Source organism: Dermacentor andersoni, chromosome 1 (assembly GCF_023375885.2).
Source record: "Dermacentor andersoni chromosome 1, qqDerAnde1_hic_scaffold, whole genome shotgun sequence".
In the NCBI taxonomy this organism is placed as follows: Eukaryota; Metazoa; Arthropoda; class Arachnida; order Ixodida; family Ixodidae; genus Dermacentor; species Dermacentor andersoni.
Window position 1 is genome coordinate 130,915,164 of NC_092814.1, and position 25,547 is coordinate 130,940,710.

Below are 25,547 nucleotides of genomic sequence, written 5' to 3' on the forward strand. Positions count from 1 at the left end.
GGTGCACAAGACATTTTTATTGTTGTGGGACAAGCCCTAAAGGGTGCAAACTTAAGTATGCAGTCGAGGGCGTTCCTGGCACTGCTCAGACGGCGAGCTTGACTCTTAAAAAAATTTAGATGTGCGTTGGATCTGCATATTTTTCCACCATGTATTTATACCAACTTGCACCAATGTCAGCTTTTATGAACTAGACCTGAAACTGCAAGAAAAAAAAATAAAGAACAAAGAACCCCACTGGCACAAATTTAAGTGCTCACTGCTAGGAAAACAGCAAATATTAGCAGGGTGACAGCTAAGTTAGTATCAATATCATTGAGTGAAATTGTAAACAAAACCTTGGTCTACAAGATCATTCCAATTAATTTATTTAGTAACAGTACATTCAAACATATATACAAGTACACCTACCCATCCTGTAATAAAACGGAAGACCAGTAATCAACACAGTCAAGAACAACCTTGTTGTCTTGACTAACACACATTGCGGTGTTCTTCAAACATCTGTACAACCAACCTTGCCTCGTAGGAAAAATCACAAGGTTCCACAAAATGAATAAGTGCAACATGCTTTTAAAAGCACAATAAAAACTGGCCAACCTGAATGCTGCTGATATCATGTAAAAACAGTTGGCACCCACAAAATCCTTCATGCAAGATGTGCATTATCGTGTTTGCAAAATGCAAAGAAAAAAAAAGTGGGAGGAAGCTCCCCGTACAAAACTGCGAGATGTCTGGCAAAAAATGCATCTGTTCTCGACTTGCATCTGCATTAACATTGGTAATTTGACTTGATTGAACAACACGGTAGCTTTTCAGCTCTCTGCCATACGCGGGGCCTCTTAGAAGCCAGTAGAAATTGCACGAGTGGCAGCAAAGAAGTCCGGCACATACTACATACATAAACAAGGACTGAACCTCTCGTGAGGGTACAGCAGCTTGGTGCACTTCTTACTTTTCTCTTATATTCTTTGGTGACAAACATTTGAAATCTGTAAAAGCTGACCTAAACTGCATAGCAAAACGCATACAAAAGAATATCAGCGTTATATGGAAAATGAAATGAACATATTTTTGTTACCATAACTTTTTCCCCCTCCTCAAGTACTTGCTGTATGCAGTATATAGCAACAAAAGCAAAACTAAGGCTCAGCCTTTGTCATGAAAAGTGTGTATCAGTATGCCTTTCTCACATTTCTGACAATGATGTGCTTACAAAATCATAACTATGTCATTTACCTTTTTTTGACAGTAGCAAGGACAACGTAAAATACAATGAAGGCCTTTGCTGCTGCACCCTCCTTGTACAGACAGCTCTGTCTGAAATTTGGGCAACGCATACACATAAAAAGTGTACAATGTTAAGCACAAACACACATCAAAATAAACTAGAAGTTAAAATTACTAAACACAAAAAGGTTGACTTTACATTGAATCATAGTCAAATTAGCGAATTAAAGCTTAACATGAACAAAAGGAAGAAGCTGCTTGCTGTGGAACAGACTGGACACTGAATCAACAAGTTTTTCTTTAACCTGACAGATTCCTCATGCTCAAAGAATTAATGTCACATTCACAAACCAAACGGTAACAAACTGGTTTAAATAAGAAGACTGCAATTACAAGCTAACTACTGTATTTGCACGGCTATAACATGACAGGTCTAATGCCAAGAGGACTTTTCACAAGTGAGGAAGGTAATAATGTTACGATTTAAACAGAAGGTGCCTACTTTGACTATAACAACTATAGGTAAAGTAGCATTAGTGTAGTGATCCACTACAGTGGTCATGGGAACACCTTTGCCCATACAAAACACGTGTCCTGGGGCCCTTGCAGAAACACTGTAATAACGGACCACCTATCAAACTATAACATTCCAACTAGACTATGATGTAATGTCCCAAGTGGCCAGGCATGCGAGCACTGGGTAGCTGTGGTTATGCAAACAGATTACACAGATGAGACTGCAGGGGTGTGCATCACAATTCTGGACCAGGCTGTTGGATCACTTTACACCACACTTTCTTCACCGGCAAATTTGTTGAGCTCATGCCTCCTTTGACAAGCATGCCCTTCTCTGCTTGATTGTCTTTATTCCCCCCTTAAGGGGAGACACTCCTCGAAATAACATTTTTTTATTATTGTACTAGAGGTTTCAAAATTCAGCCAATGATAGCGTTTTCTCTGCAGATTTCAAATATGGCATTACTTTTTGTGTAGCTGTTATAGTTTTTGAGGTATGTGATGTACAATTAAAGGCAAAATACAGTAATCTTTGTGGGCACTTTTTTATGTACAAAATTTTCACAAAAGCATCGTGCTGTAGCTTCTTAGCGCTTTGTAGATCTCAAAGTGCTGATATCTAGCCAAACAGCATGAACAATTACTGGAACTATGTAAAAAGATTATAGAGCATTTCAACTAACTTTTTTTCTCGATTCCCTGAAACATAACCTTGTACTTTTGCAACTACTGCAGTGAGATATTGCAGTTTCAAGTAGGTATCAGCACTCTACATATCTTCAAGAGTATCTATGCCAAATTTTGTTAGTGTAAGACAATTATAAATGCACAGTTATTTTCATGTGATTGTGGAAAAAATTAGTTGAAGTGCCCCAATTTTTTTTTTCATAGTTGCAGTAATTGTAGATGCCGTTTGAATACATATCGGCACTTAGCGGTCTACAAAGAGCTAAATAAGCTACAGCACAAAGCTTTTTGCAAAAATTTATTACACAAAAAGTGCTCACAAAATTACTCCATTTTACCACTGTGTAGGACGTAACTAGGTTACACAGAAACTAAAAACATATTCGAAATGTGCTTGTAATGCCCTATAAGTGGCTGGATTTTCAGATATCTAGTAAAAATATTTAAAAAATGTTTTTCTGAGGAGCGTCTCCTCTTAATACACAGACAAGTTGCCTTCTTTGCTATTCTAGGCCATTCAAGGGCTGATGTTCTCACAAAGGCTCATTTTGCCTGGCATTTCAGCTCACCACATTTAAAGTGCAAAATCAGAAATTAAATTTTAGCAAGCCATCTTATTATAACCACGCAAACAAGGTAGTTTAAACAAGTTTTACCACACTGAAGATCTCACATTTAAAGTGCAAAATTATAAATAAAAGTTCAGCAAGCCAGCTTATTATAACTGTGCAAACAAGGTAGTTTAAACAAATTTTACCATGCTAAGGATCTCACCACATTTAAAGTGCACAATTAGAATTAAAATTTTAGCAAGCCATCTTATTATAACCGTGCAAACAAGGTAGTTTTAAAAAATTTTACCCCGCTGAAGATTTCAAGTACATGGGAGGATTATTGCAATAAGAAAAAGACACTCCTGAATGAGCAATAACAGAATAGAGAAACAGTATACAATATGCAGTACATGAAGGCAGGAGAAAAAGCTTTTGCAAGGCTTGTGCAACAGCAACTATCCAACTATCATAAATACTGGTGTAAGAGTGCAGAAGAAAGGCAATGTTCATGCCCTTTACCAAGAAAGAAAAACACAAGTTACTGATCCTGAGACAAAAACACTGCTACAGAAGAAGAACAAAGGCAGCACGCGGTGCTCTCTGTACTGAGACGGTGCATAAACTACAACAGCAAGCTGCAGTGCTGCCTATCATGAGTATTTAAGGTGCACGTCTTACAGAAATGACTTGAAGCAGTGCCAAGGTTTGAGCAGGAAGCAAGGGTGCTCTCACTAAAGAATCCTCAACAGCCCATGTTTCCACAGCGGTCACAATTTGGAACTATTTACATGGCGCCCCAGCTAACTTTAGCTACAGGGCATAATATAAGACGACGCAACTAAAAGTATGTTATTGGCCACATTATAAAGCAAATTCAATCATTCTGTTTAGTTGCATAATTAGTCAAAGTTAAACTTTGCAGGTCTTACATTTAGAGAAATGTTTTAATAAAGAAGATGTTGAGTGTTGGAAATGTCTAATTCAGCAGTATTAACTTCCTACCAATTGCACCATTATTTTTTCCGTGTTATAAAGAAAGCCCACAAGGTATGAAAAATTCCATATGGCTAAGCATTTGTGCGTTGCGATCGCAGTGTTCTCAAACATGCCACGCATGGGCGAACAGCACGTTTAACCTAGCGTGCTGTCAATAAGAAAGTGACAGGGCAGAGATGCAGGCATTTGCTTCAAAATTCACTTCAGCAATTGATCTTGGCTGTACGGCCAAAAGCAGCAGATAAACAGAATTAAGAACCGGAAATTGTTGCCACCCTGTCACTTTCTCATTGGCAGTGAACTAACTCAAAAGCGCAGTTCGTTCCCATGCTGCCCAACTGAAAGCCCTGCAATCACTGCATGCAAGCGGGTTGTCACATGTTTAATATTATTAGGTGGTCTTTCTTTATGGCACAGAAAAAATAACTGCACAATCAGTGTGAAGTTGAATACTGCAGAACCATGTTTCCTAAAATGCTCTACAGATTCTTCATTGGAAGTTCCTCTCTTAAGAAAAGCAAGGTTAATTAATCTTGGCTAATTATGCAACTACACAGAATATTGTTCAATTGCTCCATTGAAAATCTTTTGATTTGCTCCACAATGGGGTCAACAATATGCCTTTAGCTGCGTCCTCCTATAGCACACCTGAATAATTTAAAATATTCGCAAGAGTTAGCTGGGACACCCTGTATAAAAGACAAAAAAAAAAATTGCCCAACTTCAGAGCAAAAGAGCAAGCAGCATGCCTCCCACTGTGTACGAGGCTACTGGCAGTACTGAAGCATAAGTTAAGGCCTGTTACATAGGCTCAAGTAACAGGATTATTAAATGCCCTCTTTGCACACAACAGCAATGAGCATTTACCCACCCCCCTCTTTTTTTCTTCACACTGCTTGAGCACGTTTGTTTCCAAAGCACTTTTAAAAGGCACACATCAAAGGTGTTGGCTATGTTTGCAAGCCTGGCCCCTTCATTTGGTTTCATTGCAATGAGCAAACAGGGAGGTCATTCGTCCTATTGTAACATGCTACCAGTTTGTACTCAACGTGCAAAGAAAAGAAAAGGCACAAAAATTGCATTCCTGCACCTCTTGCAACACCCATATCACGCAGCACGGGAGTATATGCTTTTAAATTTTAATAGCACACAAGAATCGGTTAACTTTTGAGATTCTGTCAGTGTTGCCGCTGTGTTAGCAGAGTTCACTCTTCTCAATGAAGAATCGCGATAACCGACATGACTTCACCGTGCAGCCAACTCCTACATGAACAAACCCCACTAGCCTATTAATGTAACAAGCTATGAGGCCTGATACAGCAGTGACTAAACATATTGAGGAAGGCTAGCTGGCTCTGCAAGCAGCTCAAGCAATTAATATTTGAAAATTAATAGCTGCAGCTGTCTTAACAGCAGCATACATAGCCGGCCAATGCAGAGAAATTCATGTCTGCTTCATCTTAAGCACAACTCTTGCAGTGTGAAAACTCAATGGTGACTTGCAAGCACCCATGCACATGACAGCTCATGAGGGCTGTGTGAAGTTCCTGTGAAAGCAGCAAGGAAACCTTAATGCTTATGGCTGTTCTGTGGATATACACGAAGTGTGTGTGTGTGTGACCTGAAGTGCAACATGCAGCAGTGACAAACATCCAAAAACAAGACCAGTAACACAATCGCTAATTGACAGTTATTACACACAAAATCAAGGACACAGCCACAGCAGGCATGACACACGAGATCATGAAGGTGCGACAAATATCAAAGTAGGGCCAAGTACTGTCACAAGACTCACAACACACCAGTGAGTGCAGCTTGTGCAAGCTAAGACTTGCTTTTCTTAAGTTAAGCAACATGACCAGGAACACCTTTCTACAAGTTGTGGTTTCTATGAAGGAAAGGGTAATAGTAGCACTTCATTTACTCTGCTGCTTAGCAGGTCAAGCTAGCCTCTATGTCAACCTCTTACGCCATCAGAAAACAGCGAAGAAAGTCATGCTCATAATTGCTTTATTTTTCTGCAGATATCCACGTTAAGTCTGTCACTTAGCTGCCCTACTTCGCAAAAAACAAAGCAGAATGCCACACATTTTGCCTGCAGGACACTCAAGGGAGGATATCATATGCAAAACCTGTTTAGCACACAAGCACAGTACCGATGTTGGGCATTAAGCACACTGGCAGGCAGCACGCGCTCACAAAATGCAAAGCAATAATGCCACACACTACCCGACCAGACCCCAAACTCTACAGCTGTCCTTGATCAACAGTCTCCTTAAAGATATCTCAGCAGTTGTTCACAATGAGCTCACTTTCTTTTTCCTGAAATGCTTAGTGCTGATTTCCTGTTGTACAGAAGCACCACATGCTTCTAGGTTTTGCCCGATGACAGGAAGATACAGCAAGAGGAGGGAAAGGCTTTCAGGTAGAGGCATGTGGAGCTCTTCAGCACCAGCCGCTGGTGTAAGTAAAATCCTTGAAGTGTGCCTGCTCCTCCTGAGTGAGAGGGCGGGGATCCTTGGGCGCTGTCAGGACTGCTTGCTCACACGTGAACTCTTCATCGAAGTTGCTGACATCTTCCGGGCTTTTCTGAACAGAACAGGCACAAAAAAATAAGCAACGCTGTGCACAGACAACAAAACATTATCCCTAGCATGCTACTTGTTTTAGCAAACATTAACATATTAAACACCAGAAACACACACTGTATCACACACAAAAAAAGTAAAGACTAGTAAGCTATTGACAGCCACAAACAGTTGGCCTTCAGACTCTTTATGTGCACCAGTGTGCATGCAGAGCACTGAGAATGGATCTACTATCTACCTGGGATGACCTGCCTTTATACGGTTGTATGCCACACACATATAATACATAACCCCTTCAGGCGGCAATTAACCTCTGCATAAAAAAATTAGTTGCACCACACTTCTTGCATTCTCAGAACCACAAAAAGCCTACAGATACAGAATAAATTCAGAATTTCAAAATTTTTTGGCAAGTTTACAGAGTTCGGACTCTATGTGAAAACTTTGGACCCGCTCTTTCAAGCGAAGCTTGTATTGGCTCACAGGTTTCGGTGGCGTTGTGGTCACGCAAAAAAGCCTAGTTGCTCGCAAACCAGAGCAGCTGCAGGAAAGGGTAGTTTGACGAGTTGACAGCTGTGCCGGCACTGGAGCACGAGTCATTAGCAAGGATTACAGCTGCATAGGCGCATGCCCGCGCTTCACGTGCAACCAATCAGAGCTGTTTCACTATCGCTGAGGAGGGACACGGCAGGAAAGGGTTTTGCACACGCTGTGCCAGCTTCATTTCCATTCAGTTCAGTCTCAAAAAATGGATGGGACGCCCATGCATTGTGTGTTCCCTGGAGAAACAGGCAGTCTTCGATAAGCGGCAGCAAGAACTCGCCCATGAAAGGGCTCGCCCGTCGGCGCACCAATCTAACCGTTAGAGCCGCCCAAGCCCAGGCAATCCGACAGCAAGGAGAAGATCTCCAGCTGAGGGACTGGGAGGCTGAAGCAATCTGGCACCGTTACCTGTGGCTTACTTAACCATGACGAAGGTAAGGTTCATGCAGGACAAGCTTCGCTTACCACCATTTTCCGGGAGGGAAAGGGTTGGTCATTTTAGTCGAGGGCTTTGCCTTGCAATATGGCAAGCTCAAAATTATCACTGGCATCGCAACAGCATTTATGACAGAATATTTCGTGCCTTAGCCATAACAGTCATCGCAAAACATCCTCCTGCCATTCCCAAATTAATGGCTTTACAATATGAGAATGAGATAATGGCCAACATGCTAATAAGTATGTTGACAATGTACACAAGAAGTCACATGAAGTTCTCTCAATGCATATTTTACAGGGCTGTAGAAATTGTTCAAATTGTGAATGGTAAATTATCAAATGGACCAAGAAAACTAATATTTACTGATTTCGTAAAAAAATCTGTTAACCTTGAATAAAATTTGCACTAAATCTGTGCAGAAACTGCAGTTTTCATCATTCTGTGCAAAAATATATGCACTCGAAGCCCACAGGAAGAACTTGCAGGTGAGCAACAGGTTAACAGGTGAGCCAGCTAGGTACTCATTGGCCACAGCAAAATAAATTGAAGTTAGCAAGTGCAGTGCAGTCTAAGCATCCTTCATCCAATTTGCCAATAGCTTCCTCAATGATGTAACATTGCATCCCACACAGTGAATAAAAAGGAGACAACTGCTTGCTGCAACCACCATTCCGACCACAGAAGGAAGAATCCATGGTTGCAATGATAGGGACCACAAAGTCCTCATACATGCCAGCAAGAAGAAAGACGCAAAAAGCGTTTCCCAACATGGTTTCTGTCATTTCCACCATTCTTTTCTGCATTATAACTGTGATGATGCACACTTTGTCACCGTGTTTGTCACGTGGCAGCAAGTGGTTCAAAGAAGGACCAAGGGGCCTGGTTCGAAGTGAACAGTTATGTGGCAGCTATCGTAATGGGCCTTTTGAGTCAGCCATGAAGTAGAGATGGTCCAGTTCTATGTATTGAGCCGTTTGAGCACGAACAGCAGCGTCGCGGGCATATTCTGTAGAAGTGTATGTAGTTGATGGAAATATTGTCTCAAAGGGCAATGTAGGGTGGCGGCCAAATGAGAGATAAAAGGCGGCCCTGTCATGGTGAGACGAGTTATATGCGAATGTTACATAAGGCAAACTTTTGTTCCAATCACAGTGATCTACTGAAACGTACATGGATAGCACCATAATGAGCGTGCGGTTGAGGCGTTCTGCAAGTCCATTAGTCTGCAAGTGGCAGGCGGTGGTTAGCTTGCGACTTGTGGAACAAGAGTGAAGAATATCGTGAACAACTTGCCAAAGAAAACGCCGACCGCATCTGTCAGCAGCTGCTTGTGGAGTGGCGTGGTGGAGGATGACGTCATAAAGCAGGAAGTCTGCAACGTCAGTGGCGCGACTGGTTGGCAGTGCGCGTGTGATGGCGATTGTGTTGCCTAGTCCATAGCTACAGCGATACACTTGTTCCCCTAAAGAGAAGTTGGAAATGGTCCAACGAGATCAAGGCCGATGCAGTATAACAGACTAGTTGGAATGTCTGTAGGCTGAAATCGCCCTGCAGGCTCCAAGGACGAATGCTGGCGGCGTTGGCAGGACTCACAATCAGCAACGTATCGGTGCACAGAATGGTAAAGGCCTGGAAAGAAGAAGTGACGCCGCACGCGGTCTATGTACGGGATACTCCGAGGTGGCTGGCTGCTGGGGCATCATGGAGCTGGTGGAGAAGTGTAGAACGGAGGGTCGTAGTACTACAGTAAAACCTCGTTAAACCATACCTGCTTAAACAGTAGTTTCGTTTTAAAAGTAGTAAAGTAAAATCCCCGACTTGGCGGCTATTTAACATAATGCGTTTTCTATCCGCATAAACTACACCAGCTTATTGCATACGTATCGGTTAACACGTAGTGTTTCCACTTTTTGTTGCGCAAGCACAGCGGTGCGCCGTCTCCATCGGGCGGCCCGGCAGATCAACAAGCCTCAGAGATCAGAACAACGGCCTCCAAGCACTCTGTGCGTAAAGTCACATCAACATCATTTCCGCGCCGTGCCAGAGAGCGTTCTGGCGTCGTGCAAACAAGGACGAGAACAGCACCCCGTAATGAAAAAGGCGCCCTGTGACTTCTGCAGCATTACCGCCCATGTGCACGGATAACATGCAACGCCAACAAGGAATCTGCCATGTGAGTGTTAGCCGAGAAGAGGGGCCTGGCTGAAAAGCTGGCTCGCAGATTCAGTAAGTTCGAGGCTGCTGTCGTCGCTGCTAGGCCGCCGCGGCATCAAACGAAAATAACACTTTTGTCGTGCGAAGTGAATAAATACTGCATGTGTTTTCCCCTTTCATCGCACTCTCTCCGAGTTCTGTTTTTGACAGGTAAGTGGGCGATCTCATGCTGTTTCGGTTAAGCCGTACTACCGTTTAGTACATACTTTTTCCAAGCTTTGGCCAACAACGGTTTAACGAGGTTTCACTGTATGAGAAGAAGCTCGGGACCGTCGGAGTTGATATTGCGACGTTAGAGATTATTGCTGTGGAGCACGAACAGGTGGAGGGACAGGTTGGAGTGATTAAAGCGTAGACGATCGATGATGGACTGCAAGTTTGCATCGCTGAGCTGCTGATGGAATATATCACTCAAGCTGGAGGTGGCAAGGATGCAGATGTCGGAATCATGGCCAGCGGAATCAGGAGGGTCCACATACGGGATGACGTGATAGGCAATTGGTGTCCTGGTGCATGGCACCGGACTTGTAAAAGGACATCAAAGCTGCATTCAGGGTGTCTACCAAGGTGACTTTTCCAAATTCCCTGAGTTTTCCAGGTTTTCCATGAATGCCTTTGCGAAATTCCCTAAGTGAAACAGAACTTTGTTTTATGTTAAGACAGGCTGACACCATGTCGCCCGATGCTGTCACTCTCTAGTAAGCATGTTAAAAAAAAAAAAGACTTAATCCAGTTTGAATAGTACGGAGTTGCATTTATTTTATTCAAAAAAGAAAACAGAAAGAAGGGGTTAGTAAAATGCACCCAAATAAAAGATCAATTGAAGTCATAGCACTTCATTGACAAGGACAAGACGACAGGACGTGCATGTCCTGTCGTCTTTCTTGTCTGTGTCAATCCAGCACTATGTCTTCAATTGATGCAACGAACCAACTAGCCCAAGAATCTGCACTCCTGAATAAAATATCTTCGAAAAGAATGATAAAACCCATTGCAAATCGAGTTGAACATTTTCAAATACGAATAAAAAGGAGATTCATACCGAAGCAAATATTTTCGAATAGGAGCCATTTCTATCAACTGATAGCAAGTTCATTGGTATGAGGCGCGAACTTTGTCACAAGTGAGACTCTCTTAACAGCTGGTAATTAAGTCAACTTCACCTGTCCTGACATACTCTCAGACCCCACACAACACCTCAGAGTTGCATTTCACTAACTGTTGCATCTCGATACCAGCCAAGACTGTTTTTGTTTCTTTAGTTCAAGCTCCTTCAAACAAGTGGCGGCGCGCTTCCTTTCCTGTTCATTCCTTAATGTGTAGGTGTAGGTCCTTTGTGTTCTCGTATTCCTACCACCATGTGTTCGTCCCACGGACCATTTGAAGCATACTCTTGGTCAGTAGTACAGTCAACATCCAATTTTTCGGACTCCCTAGGGCCCACGAAAATGCCCGAAACACCAGGCAGTTCGAAAAAGGGAGGATGACAAAAAATGAATGCATGTCTTTTCGACAAAAAATGAATGCATGACCTTAAGGGCTCAAAATCGCCACAGAAACATCCGAAAAAGCTCTCAAGGACTCCCAGTACACCTATTAGGCATAAAGGTGCTCATACTGTGACAGGAGATGGCAGATGCATGCGTGTATAATTAAGGAATAAATACTGTGTCCCATGACAATTGCCCCTTCCATGACACTTGCCCCTTCCAATGCTTGTTAAAGCCAGAGACACATGGTGCGATATTGCGTGCGATCCGTCATACGGCACATCGTGTGCAGCTTGCCGCATGTGGCGATTCTGGACACATGGTACGAATGAGCAAGCGGCGCGTAGCTTCGCCCAGAACCAGCGTTCCTGCGTGGAAGCTCGGAATGCTGCATGACTTCGAACAGAAAGTGAAAGCAAACATATTTGCACAGCTCTCTTGTTTGAAACAAACGATGACAATATAAACACGCATATGCGAACACAGCAGATGTAGGGTCGCGTTCGCAGTGTCGGCACCGTTGACAGCCGCCAATGGCTAGGAGCCGGCAGGCATAGCTCGTTTGACCATCGAATTCGACACCGGTGGCGCTTGTGACACGATCACTTGCAGCTCGTATAAGAAAGCGCCAATGTTAGTCGGCACAATGTGTACACAGTTATGCCACGTTTAAATTGCAAAACATTTTATTTTATCGGCGCCAATGGAATCGAACGAGCATGCCAGGCGAGCTTGCAATCGCTGGGAGACAGTGTAGGCCTAACACGCCGGCCGTCTATCCGGGGTCGAAAGCCCTTGGGATGCGTCCGCAGCTCGTAATAAAGCGCCTAAATTCGTCAGCACAATCAATGTCTAAATATTTATGTTGCTCCTAAGTGAAAACAGGGTGTCTACCAAGTTGAGTTTCAAATTCCCCGAGTTTTCCAGGTTTTCCCTGAGTGCCTTTGCAAATTTCCCTGAGAGATGCAGAACTATGTTTTATGTCAAGACGGGCTGAAACCACATCGCCTGATGCTGTCATTCTCTAGTAAGCACATGAAAAAAATAAAAAAGCGACTTAATCCAATTTGAATACTAAGGAGTAGTGTTTATGTTATTCAATAAGAGAATAGAAGGCAGGGGTTAGTAAAATGCACAGCAAATAAAGTGTCTTCGAAAAAAAATTGCAGATGGAGTTGGAAATTCTCAAATACGAATAAAAAGGAGATGCACATAGAAGCAAATATTTTCGAATATGAGCTATTTCTATCCAAGCTCAGTAGTACGAGGCCCGGACTCTTGTCACAAGTGAGATTCTCTCTCAACAGCTCGTAAGTCAACCTCAACTGTCCCGACATTCTCTCAGGCCGCGCACGACGCCCGAGTGTTGTGTTTCACTGCTTTAAAGAGTTTATTTTGGTTTGGATGAGGGACACCTGCATCTCGACATCAGCCAAAACTTTGTTTTTTGAGCTCAAGCTGCTTCAAAACGGCGGCAGCAAGCTTCCTTTCCCGTTTATTCCTCAATGCGTAGGTCATTTCTGTTCTTGTCCTTCCGCCACTCGTTCGCCTCAAGGGCCATTTGAAGCATCTTGGTCAGTTGCACAGTCCACGACCGATTTTTCGAGCTCCCTAGGGGCCGCGAAAACATCGAAAAATCGGCCAGTTGGAAAAAGATAAATGCATGTCATTTACTGCCCTTAGGGGCTCAAACTGCCACAGCCACGTTCGAAAACGCTCTGAAGGCTTGTCGGTACACATATTAGGCATATTAGTGCTCGTACTGCGACAGGAAATACCGGGTGCACGTGTGTATAATTAAGGAATACATACTGTGTTCCATGGCAATAGCCCCTTCCCACGCCTGTTATGCTTCACTGCAATACTTTTTGGTATGCTTCACCAAGTAACATTTCTGTACAGAGGCGAAGCTGACTTTTGGGAACCGGCATTATGCAACGCACCGTGTTTTCCATGTTTTTAAGCCACTTGCGAGGACCACAAAGGCGGAGTACATGCCATTGCTGACATCAGCTAATTCTTTCAATAAAAAACTCGCCACCCAAGGGCAAGAAGCTTCATAGCGAACGCCGAAGCAGCTAGGCCTAGCGTTGCTGCAGTGGTGGCAATGGCTGCCAGTGGATCTGCATGCGAGAGTGCCAGTTCTAGGTGGTGAAGTAATCAAAATAGCAGCAGTGGTGCCTTTGATTATTGCCGTTTCGGACCTGCGGTCACGGCAAGACGTCCAGAAAATCGGACGGCGTAGAGTTCATGTGTCCGAAATTTCACACTATCTAATACGCTGACTCTATGGGGTACGTGGCGGTGCCGCGAAGCCGTCCAAATTATCAGGAATCCGGAAAGTCGGTCGTTGACTGTACACTGGCAACTCCTCCAGCCGACAACAGGGCGTCAAACGACGATTCATTACCATTCCTGTCTGTTGCTCGAGCCAGCATTACCGCGACTTTCGACCCTTTCAATAAAATTGCCACTAATTTTCTCTGATGGAGGCCCAAATTCCCTGAGTTTTCCCTGACTTTTTCCAGACTACTCAATATCCCTGAGAATTCCCAGTTGGTAGACACCCTGGAAAATGCAATTAGTTTTTCCGATGCTGTTAGTAGCGATGAACAGACACGCCAGTCAGGCAAGCCGCTTCGTATAGACGATTGCTGCACGTCTGTGCTGACCGCTTCCGAGTAGAAATCACGGCAACGATTTACTATTTCGCACAATGTTTTATAACATGCACTCTTTCCAGGTCACTTTATTCTGTAAGTTATTTCATGTCAGAAACAAATTGTAGAATATTAATGTGCCGCCGTCGTAAAAGGCCAGCGTTTCCACCAGGAAGGGGGAAAAAAGAAAAAGAAGGAAAACGGGCATGATCGGAGCGGCGAGGCGCTCGCTCGCCGGCCCCGCCCCGCGAGGTCTAGCACGTGGTCATGACGTTCACGCTACCGACGCTGTCATTGGCTGCAGTCGTCCGACTAACGCGGCAGTCGCATCACAATATTCAGAAAATTGTTTGCATGCACGGCATGCGATTCGGAGCCAAATGTGGCGGATTGTTTTGAGAACCTGTTGAGTGCGGCTGCTGATGCAAATGTTCGTACGACAGATCGCACCCAAAATCGCACCATTTGTCTTGGGCTTCATGCTTCACAGCAATACGTTCGCGTATGCTTCACCGCGTAACACTGCCGCATTGAGGCGAAGCTGACTTTCGAAAACCGGCATTCAGCAATGCGCCGCGCTTTCTGAGCTTCGAAGCCAATCGCGAGGACTAGAAAGGCGGAGTCGGTGCCATTGCTGACAGCGGCGAATCCTTTCAATGAAAAACACAGCGCTGAACGGCAAGAAGCTTTATAGCGAACGTAGAAGCAACTAGTCCTAGCACTGCCACGGTGGTGGCTACGGCTGCCAGTGGATCTGCACGCAAGAGTTCGAGGCGGCAAGGCGATCAAAATCAAAGGTGGCGGCTTTGATTAATGACATTTCGGACCTGCGGTCACGGCACAATCGGACGGCGAAGGGTTCTTGCATCCGAAATTTCAGACATTCTTTTACATTGACCCTATGGGACACGTGGTGGTGCTGTGAAACCGTACAAATTATCGGACGTTCGGAAAGTCGGTCGTTGACTCCTCCAGCCGTTGTCAAGGTGATCAAAATCAAAGGTGGCGGCTTTGATGAATGACATTTCAGACCTGCGGTCACGGCACAATCGGACGGCGAAGGGTTCTTGCATCCGAAATTTCAGACATTCTTTTACATTGACCCTATGGGACACGTGGTGGTGCTGTGAAACCGTACAAATTATCGGACGTTCGGAAAGTCGGTCGTCGACTCCTCCAGCCGTTGTCATGGTGCCGAAGGCGATTCGTTATGATTCCTCTCTGTTACTCGAGCCAGCGTAACCGCAACTTTCGTTCCCTTTCAATAAAATTACAACAGCTAATTATCCCTGATAGAAGCACAATTCCCTGAGTATTTCCAGACTGTTCAAAACCCCTGAAAATTCCCGGTTTTCCAGGTTGGTAGACACCTTGTGTATTCTTGAAGCTTTAGCGCCCAGCGACCAAGTCATCCAGTCGACTCTTCCAAGGGAAGAGAGCCAGCACAGCGCACGGTGGTCCATAATGACCGAAAAGGTTTGGCCAAACAAAGTTCGGTCGCAATTTTGCGAATGCCCAAAATAGAGCAAGGCATTCGCATTCAGTGACAGAACTTGCACTCTGAAGGACAGAGGAGGCGACAGGTGTATGCGATGACGCAGTCGTGGCCTTGTTGCCGCTGTGCGAGAACAGCGCCAAGATGGGAGGAGTAGTAAGCAATCTGGTGAGCGTGTGGAATGCATCGGCTTGTTCAGGACTCCACAAAATGTGATTCAGGAGCTGTGCTAGTGGACGGGCAACGTCAGCGAAGTTCTTGACAACATGTTGGAAATAAGAACACAAGCCAATAAAACTACAGATGTCTTTGGCCAAACACGGCACAGGGAAATGTTTCCAAACACAAATTTTGTCGAGATCAGGTTGGACGGCATGAGAACTCGCATGGTGGCCTAGGACAGTAATTTTATGACAGCTGAAGCTGCATTTCGACAAGTTCAACTGAAGGGCAGCTCACTGGAAAACGCCAAGCACTGCTGACAGGCGGGTCAAGTGGCTCTAAAATGTTGGTGAAAAAAAAACTGTTACATCATCTAGATAACAGAGGCAGTAGACCATTTGTAGCCACAAAGCAGAGTCTATCACTCTTTCAAATGTGACGGGGGCATTACATAAGCCAAAAGACATAACATTAAATTGGAAAAGATTGTCGGGTAAAACAAATGCGGTCTTTTCATAGTCCAGGTCATACACGGAAATCTGCGGATATGTTGAGCGGAGGTCGATGAATAAGTAGGTAGACCTGCGAAGACAGTTGAGGGCATCATCATACTGCGGGAGTGGGTAGACATCCTTAAGTGCGACTTTGTTCAAGTGACGGTGGTCGATGCAGAAGCGCCAACTGCCCTCTTTCTTTATTAGGATGGCAGGTGATGCCCAGGGACTACAGGAAGGTTCAATGACGTTTTTGATCATCTTGTTGACCTCGCGCTGGATCAATTGCCGCTTAGCATGGGACACGCGATAAGGACATGGATGGATGGGGCTGGCGTTTCCAGTATGAATCCGATTTGTTATGAGAGATGTCTGGCCCAACGGGCAGTCATCAAAGTCAAAGATGCCACGATAGGACATCAACAGGTGCCAGAGATTGGCCGCATGTGCTGGGATGAGGTCAGGCACCATCATTTTGTCAAAACTGACATCGGTTGAACTGGCTGAGGAGGTGGGCGTAGCGGAAGACGAAGAATTGTCTACAGCAAATGCAGAAATGGTATGCTCATCGACAGAACAGATGTTGGCCAGAGCCATGCCTACCGGGGTAATTTGCGTGGACTAGCTAAAGTTCAAGATGGGCAGTGACAATGTGTTATTAGTGATAACAATGAGGGTGCAGGGAACGGTAATATTTCAGGCCAATAGAACATCGGATATTAGAGTCAACAAGTAATCACCATTGGAAATGGAAGGTAGGGAAGTCAAGTTCATGTACACAACAGCTTGAGGTGGCAGTCGAACATGATCGACGGAGCACAAATGCGGTTGACGTGTGGGCGGAGCGTCAGAGTGAAGAGGGAGGCTGAGCTGGAGCACACCACTTCCGCAATCAAACAGGCCAGAATGGGGCTGATAGAAAGTCCATGTCGAGGACGAGTTCATGGGAGCACTGCTCGAACACAGCAAGTATTACAGTCGTGGAGCGGTCAGTGACACTTATTTGTACTGAGCACATCCCAAGGATAAGAAGCGTTCCACCATCGGCGACATGGATGGTTGCTACAGTGGGTGGTGTGCGAACCTTCTTCAAGCGATGAAGCTCTGAACACATCATAGATATATGTGCACCCGTGTCAATGAGAGCGGCGACGCGTACACTGTCCATTTTAACATCTATTAGGTTATGTCTAGTCAGCAGTGTGGTCAGAGAATTTTGAGGACAGGTCATTACTGCAGCATCACCTCCGGGCGCTGCATTGCCTAGTTTGCTGAAGGTAGACATCCAATCGGCGACGACGGGCGGCGGCATTGGGGCGAGCGAGATGACGGGTGACAAGGAAGTGGCAAACCGGACTGGCGTCCACGCAGAGACGGTGAGCGTCAATATGACATGTTTGGAGCATCATTGCTTCTAGGGCGATGGTTACGGGCATAGGGCACATGAGGAGGCCAGGATAAACGACTGTTGCAATAGCGGGCGACATACCCTATACAATGGCAGCTAAAGCAAATAGGCCGGTCATCAGCAGTCCTCCATTCGGCCGGATTGCGACGACATAGTGGGGGCTTCAGGCCTTGAACATAGGAGACTTGAGACGGTCAGTTGGGCATGAGGAGGCAACTGCGCACACAGAGTCCAGGCCAACACTGGGCAGCTCCTGACGAATTATGGCTTGGACAAGGGTCAAGACTCAAAGGTGCAGGAGCATGTGGAAACAGGAGACATGGCATCAATTTTGCGTTGTATAATCTTTGTCATGTGGTGAGTGGTACCTGTGGTGCAGGTATGTCTTCACGACACTGTTGCATGGTAGATAGGCGTTTTTGTGTTTCACCCCCATCGAAACGCAGCTGCCGTGACTGTAATTTGATCCCGGGACCTTGGGCCTACAGTGCAATATCGCAAAGTTTAGTGCTCAGAAGAAAACGCAGTGCTGCACATGCTTGGGAGTCTCCTAGCATTGCATAACAAAATGTAGCAAGCTATCACTAACTACATAGAAATCAAGACAGTATACAGACAGCATGGTCTATTCTTGAAAGGGAATTCTAAATTAGTATGCAAGCACCGATTACAGCTCAGTACTAATATATGAAGGCCTGGAAAATATTTTTTTTATCAATACAATGTCGAATAGAATCAAGTGCTACTTTCCTTCTGAAGCTCAAAAATTAGTGACATTATGTTGTACTGAATACCAACGAGGTTCTCAATTTAATAGTACAGTCGTGTTTTATGGCAATCTTGTATTGCCAAGAAAGATTTCCTTTCCAGTTTTCCGGCAGGTGGGCTATTGTAAGGCCAATATGCACAAGAGATGAAAGCATCGACAGTACATCACGTGACTACCGCTCCGTGAGTAGCTATCGTTGGTGCTGTGCGAGTCAAATGCAGTTGGCACTGACGGTAAAGAGCAGGTGCCTTTTCATTGTCACCTTTTCATTGAAGACCCATGAGGAGATTTGCTGGTACCAGAATAGGACACCGGGTGTAATGGCATTTTCACCTGACATGGGTGGGCAAACACTGAGAGAATGCTGCCACTGTGGACATGTACTGCTCTTGATTGCGCATGCCTCGTACTTTTTCTTGTTTACACGGGTTCTAGCAGCCGGAAAACGTATCAGATGATCCCAGTTTGGCCACATATTGAATGTTGGTGCTGAATGATCATGTCTTTCGGGAATGTGTTAACTGGTAAAAAAGAACTGCAACTGTATTGGGTCATTTTTTGCACTCTTGATTGTGAACAGTTCCACCGGGAGAGCGTATGAAATGGGATTGTATCAACGAGGTTATACTGTATTCAGACTAATTAGCACTGCTGCCACAAGCCCATAGACCAATGTGCAACAGTGTCTGATATTTTTGATGTCAAATGATAGTTTATCTGCGCAAGTCACGGCGTGAATTATTGACGTGAACGCAGTTTCTGTCATTTAAATGACAGCTGTTTGGTCGCTAAGGGTGACTGAAACAAACTTTCTATCCTTAACTTGCGTTTTGCAACAGTAAAAGTCTGATTTTGTATGGTGCAGTCACGCAAAAAATGGAGTACTTGGAATCCGAATTTGCGTGACAATCATGGTTGCCACTGGAGATTTGTGGTCAACAAGTTCGTCGAGATTAAGCATATCGGTCACCATTCCACACAATCATATCAGCAACTGGGCATGACATAGTGCATGTGTGAAATAAATTTGGGACATTACATGCACAGTTTTTGCCATTAGTTGATGCATATTTACTGAGAGGGCACACAGGTGAGCTTTAAAATGTGTCAGTATAAAGAGTCCTTCAATACTTTTCTGGTCACGAAACTCTGCCATAACGCTATGGGAAAGCTTGCTATGTTGCCACAGCTGCTGTGCGATGGCGTTGGGAACACGGTGGGGGCTAGACAAAAGCTGTGTGTCGAGTCAGGAGAGCTGGGTGCCCAAGGAATCCGGTGGCATCGGCAGTTGGTTTTGACCATTGTGTACGAGGACACAGGGATAGTGCAAGCGAGTGATGATGCCTAAAACTTGCTGTGTACCGCGTTGTCGCTCCGGCTACAGAGGTACGAGCAAAATGGTACCGTTTTGTTTGCATAGTGACGCGAATAAGCGGGAGATGTGGAAACGCGCAACACCGCGACAGGAAGCTGGCGGCTTTACCTTCAACTCTCAACACGTCAGAGTGTGCAAAAAACATCTTGACACCATGGACGTTGTTCGAAGCGATAAGTTCACTGTGAAAGGAGACGCTGTGTCCTTGCAATGCGAGAAGGCTAAGCTTCTTTGGGAAAGTGAGGCATGTTGCTGGCGATGAAGAGCAGCCTACTGTCCAGCACTTCTCATTCATCTACCGTATGCTATCTGTAAACAACTAGGCGCGACCACCCAAATGGGCTTCTGTTGATGGTGATGGGCCACAACTTCTCAAGCTTCAGGGCCTCTTTGAAAAGGAAAAGATCTTTTCCTTTTACTATTCTGGGATAAAAGAAAACAAGAAGGTGGCAACAAAATATCAGTCATAAACAACCAGTTAGCTCAAACATTTAACGTGTTAACCACTCACACCTCTAGTGTATAAGTGCCCTCATGCTCTAAAAAACAATACTGAAGCATTAGTAAAGGGAAAATCAGAATCCACTCAATTATAGCAATTGCTATAATGGAAACCCAAAAAGCCTTGCAGTCGAGATTACTTCTCTCCACCTTTTGGGTTTCCACAGAATTATTACCTCTAACTCTTGCCTTTGCTTTGAGTTGTTGACAGATTCAACTTCGCCCTGCCATCTGCTAGCCACCTGGTTAGCTCAGATGGTAGAGCGGCTGCCCCGGAAAGGCGATGGTCCTGAATTCGAGTTCCGGACCAGGACAAATTTTTCTTCAACTGCGAGGTTCTTCTTTCAAGAAATTGTATGGGTTTCCATTGTAGCAAATTGCTACGACTGGGTGGATGTCCAATTTTCCCTTTATTAATTACTTCCCTCCACCTTACAGGTTTCCACAGAACTATTGTGTCTAATACTGAACCATGACAAAGTGAAATGTATTTCAGGTTGATGAACTGGCAGTCCTCTTCGACGACGTTTTACTGGAGCCACCAAACAGCATTCAATGTGCCTCTGCTTCAAGCCAAGTGCTGTCTCCGAAAGAGTGCATACTGGACTACCTCACAGGATATATGACCAAGAAGTTCCTGACCATTAGCTGCTTTAGCTGCGTTGAAACTCCGAAGGGCTCGTCTCAAAAAGCAAGCACCCTAATACTTGCCAATTCTAGAGGTTTCCTGCAGATGCCATCATGCTGACTGCTAAGTCTCCTACAGATTGTGGAGAGCTATGTCGAAGAACACACTTAATAGAGTGGCTTGTGTGGAGGCCTACGTGAACATTGTGGAGAGAGAGAGAGAGCTCTGTTGAATAAATGCACTTCAGCTGCTGCTGTAGGTTGTGGCTCCCACTATGTAGGCACCATGGCAGAAATTGTGCATTTTTTTCTCAGGTGCCATCTACACTTATTCATAAAGGAAAAGAACAAACTTGCATGGGCAAGTAAGTGCATAATATGCTCAGCCAGTGGGGGCAAGAAAGTGATGTGCTGAATTCCTTCCTGAACAGCTTCAGCCATGCAAACAAGCAGCAGTTTTCTTTTCACTGCTTTTTCTCAATGCGATAGATGACTGTAAACAAAATAATTAATTTCCCTCTTTTCAACCATGTTCATTTTTCTATTCTTAAACTACTTCATTAGAACTACTTCGTAGCTTGCTGTTTTTGAGGTGCTTTCCATCATATGATGTATTTTGCAATCTTGCCTTGTTTACTGTAAATTTTGTTGTGCAATGGTGTCATGTTCACGAACATATGTACTGAAATGTGCCATTATACCAAAGCTTGTGACACAATGGGCATTAGTGTCTCCTCAGCTTGACATATTTTCGGGGTATATTGCCCCATGTTATGTGGTTCACATTCTGAATAAATCAGCAGTGCAGCGGTGTCATGCTCATGAACACATGGACATGTGAGAACATGTGTAGAACATGTGTGCTTGTCATAAAACCGTACAACACTATGTCGGTTGCATCTAATAGTACAGACAGGAAATCTTAATAGAAGGTTCTGTTATATTGTAGAACACAAGCACTGTACCAATGCGGCCTTTGAGGCACTGAAAACGTGCTGACATCCATGAAGCAAAACAAAAAAGAGTGAAATAACCACGAATTTCAAACACTAGCACTGCAGCCATATATGCAGCAGAACAAAAACTAAGTGAAAGTGCCAAGTTCGTCCAAATCACTTTGAAGATGGGTTTATTGCCATTGATAAGCTGAGCTTTTGTCCAACCCCCCCCCCCCCCATTCACGGGTTAATACAACCTGAAAAGCGGCACATTGCCATTGTATTTATTATTTGTTACGAGCACTGTTTTTGCGTCATTTTAGGCACATTATTAATTTTACTATGTTACCTCATGCCATACAGAATCCAATCACAGTATCAAAGCTTGTTACACTAAGATTGTTGTAGCTTCTAGTCATATAGGTCTGTCATCCATAAATGTACAGAATGCAAGTACAGAACGCTTAATATGGAATGTACAATATCATATACACAAAAACAAATTGTTATCTGCACTTTTCCACTTTACCATTGTCAAGTGTACTATGCTTGTTCTTGTTCAGCTTGTAACTGAAAGCAGCTTCAGCTAGTCTGCATACAGTCACCACTAGGTGATATCATGAACCTTTGACTGCCACTCCTGAGATAACTCGGCGACTGACCCTGACACAACCCCTGCCACTCCAGAGTATACTCATTTTGTGTTTTCAGCTTGCTCTCTGCCTCCCCCAAAACGAGTCATGCAAAAAAAGAAAAAAGCACCGTGTGTCCGCTGTGCCATCTATGAAGAGGTCCTTTAAATACACAAAGAACTTGTAAGTCAAATTTCCGACTGCAGGTGCAGCAAAAGTCTCAGTGCTCTGTCACTCTATCTCGACAGGGTAGCTGTGGCGAACCAGTGTGGCAGGTCCGCCCGCACTTTTAGAAGAAGAAATTTGTGAATTGTTGGTGAATTCCGATTTGGGAGAAAGCCACGACGAAGAACTTGCTTCTATGTAGCATGAAACCCTTGGCAAACCAATACACAAAGAAAACCCAGCCGGGGCTGAGCAACAGCCCAAAAAGAAAATACCTAACAGTCGAAGGGCTAGCAGAGCCCACAGCTCCATTACACACTTTATATATATATATATATATATATATATATATATATATATATATATATATATATATATATATATATATATATATATATATATATAAAGAGGCTAGGAGCGTAGCAAACTGTTTTTGAAGGAGTTCCTAGGCAGGACGGATATGCCTTTCTGCTAATAATGATAATTTCATAATACTAATTAACACAAATTCATTCATTCACTTTTCAATTCGAGCTTTGGGGACTGTTGTTTATATAGAAAATTTGGAGGCAGTCATATTTTATAGCAATTCCATTTTTCTTTTAAATTATGAAAATCATACAATTTGAGGTACATACTTGTAATTGAATTTGAACGCCCAACCCAAGGAATACCGAAACCGAGCTTGCCCTGCTGCTACTTCAGACGCAAACATCCTGTGACATCAAGTGTGCGATGAAGTTTGAATGATGGCATGCCGCACCAAATCCTATATTGCACGTTGCAGCAGATGCTTGCTATGCAAAACAGGCCATATCAATATACCCTGCAACTGGATATGACATTAAGGTTCAAACTTTGCCTCGCTTTTCGTCATGGGGCATAGTCATCTGATATGATACTAGGGCCACCTTTTATGCATTCCCGGCACGCTCAGTTTCATTACTGCCTGGACTGAGCATTGAAATTAGACTCAAGTTAGGCGCGATTTTCAAGGTCAAAGAAAAAGAAAGGGGGGGGGGGGGTGCATTAAAATGGGGCTGCCTCAAACTTTGCCATATAGACAACTGCCACCAAGGCTCTAATAAAAGAAGTCATTGATCAAATTTCTGTTAGTTTTCTAAATATCATTATTAGCTGCAAAGTATGTTCACCTCGCTGAGGAACCTTTTTGTAAAAACACCTATAAAATATCTGTGGAGTCAAAAAACACACTCTGCATATGAGTGGATGAGCAGCACATGAGCACTGTCATAAACTTTCAGTAAAGTGAATGTATCTGCTAATTTGAAAGCAGAAGTCTTCAATTTAGACACTAAATTAAGGACTTTAGACTTTTGTTTAGCACATGAAATGACATGACAGATGACACAATACGGAACTCCACCTCCTACTTACCACAGTAGGCACAAACGGGGGCTTCAGCTTTTTCAGAAGCAGATGTTCCCAGTTAATGTTCTGTAATAAATAAAACAGAAATAACTCACAGCTGAATGACACAAAGGAGAAAACATAGCAACTGCATAGCCTGACCACCAATAATAATATTATGCACAAGTTAGACTGCAGTGTACACTGTGGATATTGTACCCATTCTTTCACTAAAGCAGTGGTCTAAATAGGGGTCTGCAAAGACCATGGCGCGCGCACACACACACACACACACACACTCTCTTTTTTTCGGCTGTGCCTACTGCAAGCCTTGAGGCATTCTGCTTGGGGACTGCAGAAATGTTTCTGTGAGATGGCTGTAAAGCTTTTCTTGCAGTTTTCTACGACATATGTGTTGTATATTATACTTTAGTACTTTGTTCTATTGCATGGCCCCAGGGGGCACCTCACTGCAGATGTATAAACACCCTCGCTGCAGCCGAGGGGTAAGTTGGGCATGGTGCGGAACCAATCTGTGTGTCGCTCCTTCAGAGCCACCGGCGGTGCTTGGTGCCTCCCTTTGCGCACACTACAATGGCACAGCCAACATGTGTCCTGGATGCCTTCCACTTGCTGCCGCTCGTCAACTTCAGCCAGCAGTCATGAAGCAGCTCATTGGCAACACCTGCTGCAGCAATACCCATTCGGTCCATTTTTCATTGCAGCACAGCCTGCCGAAGCAGCCCCTCACCCTCAGCGCATTGCCAGCCACCACCCGCAGGAAGCTGAGCAAAACGCCTGGTGGTGTAAACAGTACACAGTGGCACGTTTCTGCCGAACGCACAGCCATACAACCCCCCTTGTTTTGGAACCATCCGGGAACACCAGCAATACTGTGGACTCGGTGGCTTGAAGATTTTGAAACATATTTGCTCACCACTGGTGGCGAAATTTTTTCTGTAGAGCGCAAAGCCACATTGTTGAAAACATTTCTTGGGACAGAAGGTCAGAGGCGAGCTCAGGTTGCACTCGCTGCGGCATTGGAAACGCCGGGGTCGGCCAAAGAAGCTTACTCCATATTGATAAAAACACTAACTGTCAAGTTCAGTCCTCCAGATATAGTAGCCACAGTATGACTCTCGTTTCAGAACCTTGCGCAAGGAGAGACATTCACACAGGATTTTCTCTTTGAATTGCAAGACACCGCAAACCACTGCGATTATAGTGACCTGAAGGACCAGCTGCTTCTCCAACAATTACTCATTTGATTGACCTCTATGTGGCTACGCGAACGTTTGCTTGTCCAAGAGCCCACACTTATGTTCGAGAAGGCCGTGATGATCATCAAAGATGCTGAGTGTGTCGAGTGTCGCCTCCAGGAATCAAAGTCTCTATCAATGTCCGGGGCAGCACCGTCCCCTACCATGGGTTTTCACGCCTTCCTGCCAAGCCCCGGCCTCGTCAACTGACCAGACCTTCGTCGATGTGCCAGCATTACAGCTGGCCACCGAATTCTTTGATTGGCTGCCCCAATTGTGGCTATGAGCTTGCTACTACTCAGAACTGTCACGCATGTGGCAAGGTTTGCTACCAGTGTTTCAAGAGGAGACATTTCGCCACGGTGTGTCGCAGTAGCCCCTTCGCAAGGTCACCACCGGCAGGGTGCCAGCAAGCCTCCAGGTCACCCAGTCCT

The 25,547-nt window shown here is 44.5% G+C and overlaps 1 protein-coding gene across 3 annotated transcripts in view; it reads right to left on the reverse strand.

Moving 5' to 3' along the window:
• Window positions 1-345: 345 nt before the first annotated feature.
• Window positions 346-25,547, reverse strand: part of Pkn (serine/threonine-protein kinase N) — a 181,385-nt gene continuing 156,183 nt past the window's right edge. For all 3 annotated transcript variants that reach the window (XM_050193885.2, XM_055062035.1, XM_055062036.1), the window contains 2 exons: window positions 23,882-23,941; window positions 346-6,572 (listed from right to left, as the gene is read on the reverse strand). In XM_050193885.2, coding sequence (XP_050049842.1) covers window positions 6,429-6,572; window positions 23,882-23,941 — 204 coding nt within the window. In that variant the 3' untranslated portion in view covers window positions 346-6,428. The remainder of the gene's footprint in view (window positions 6,573-23,881; window positions 23,942-25,547) is intronic.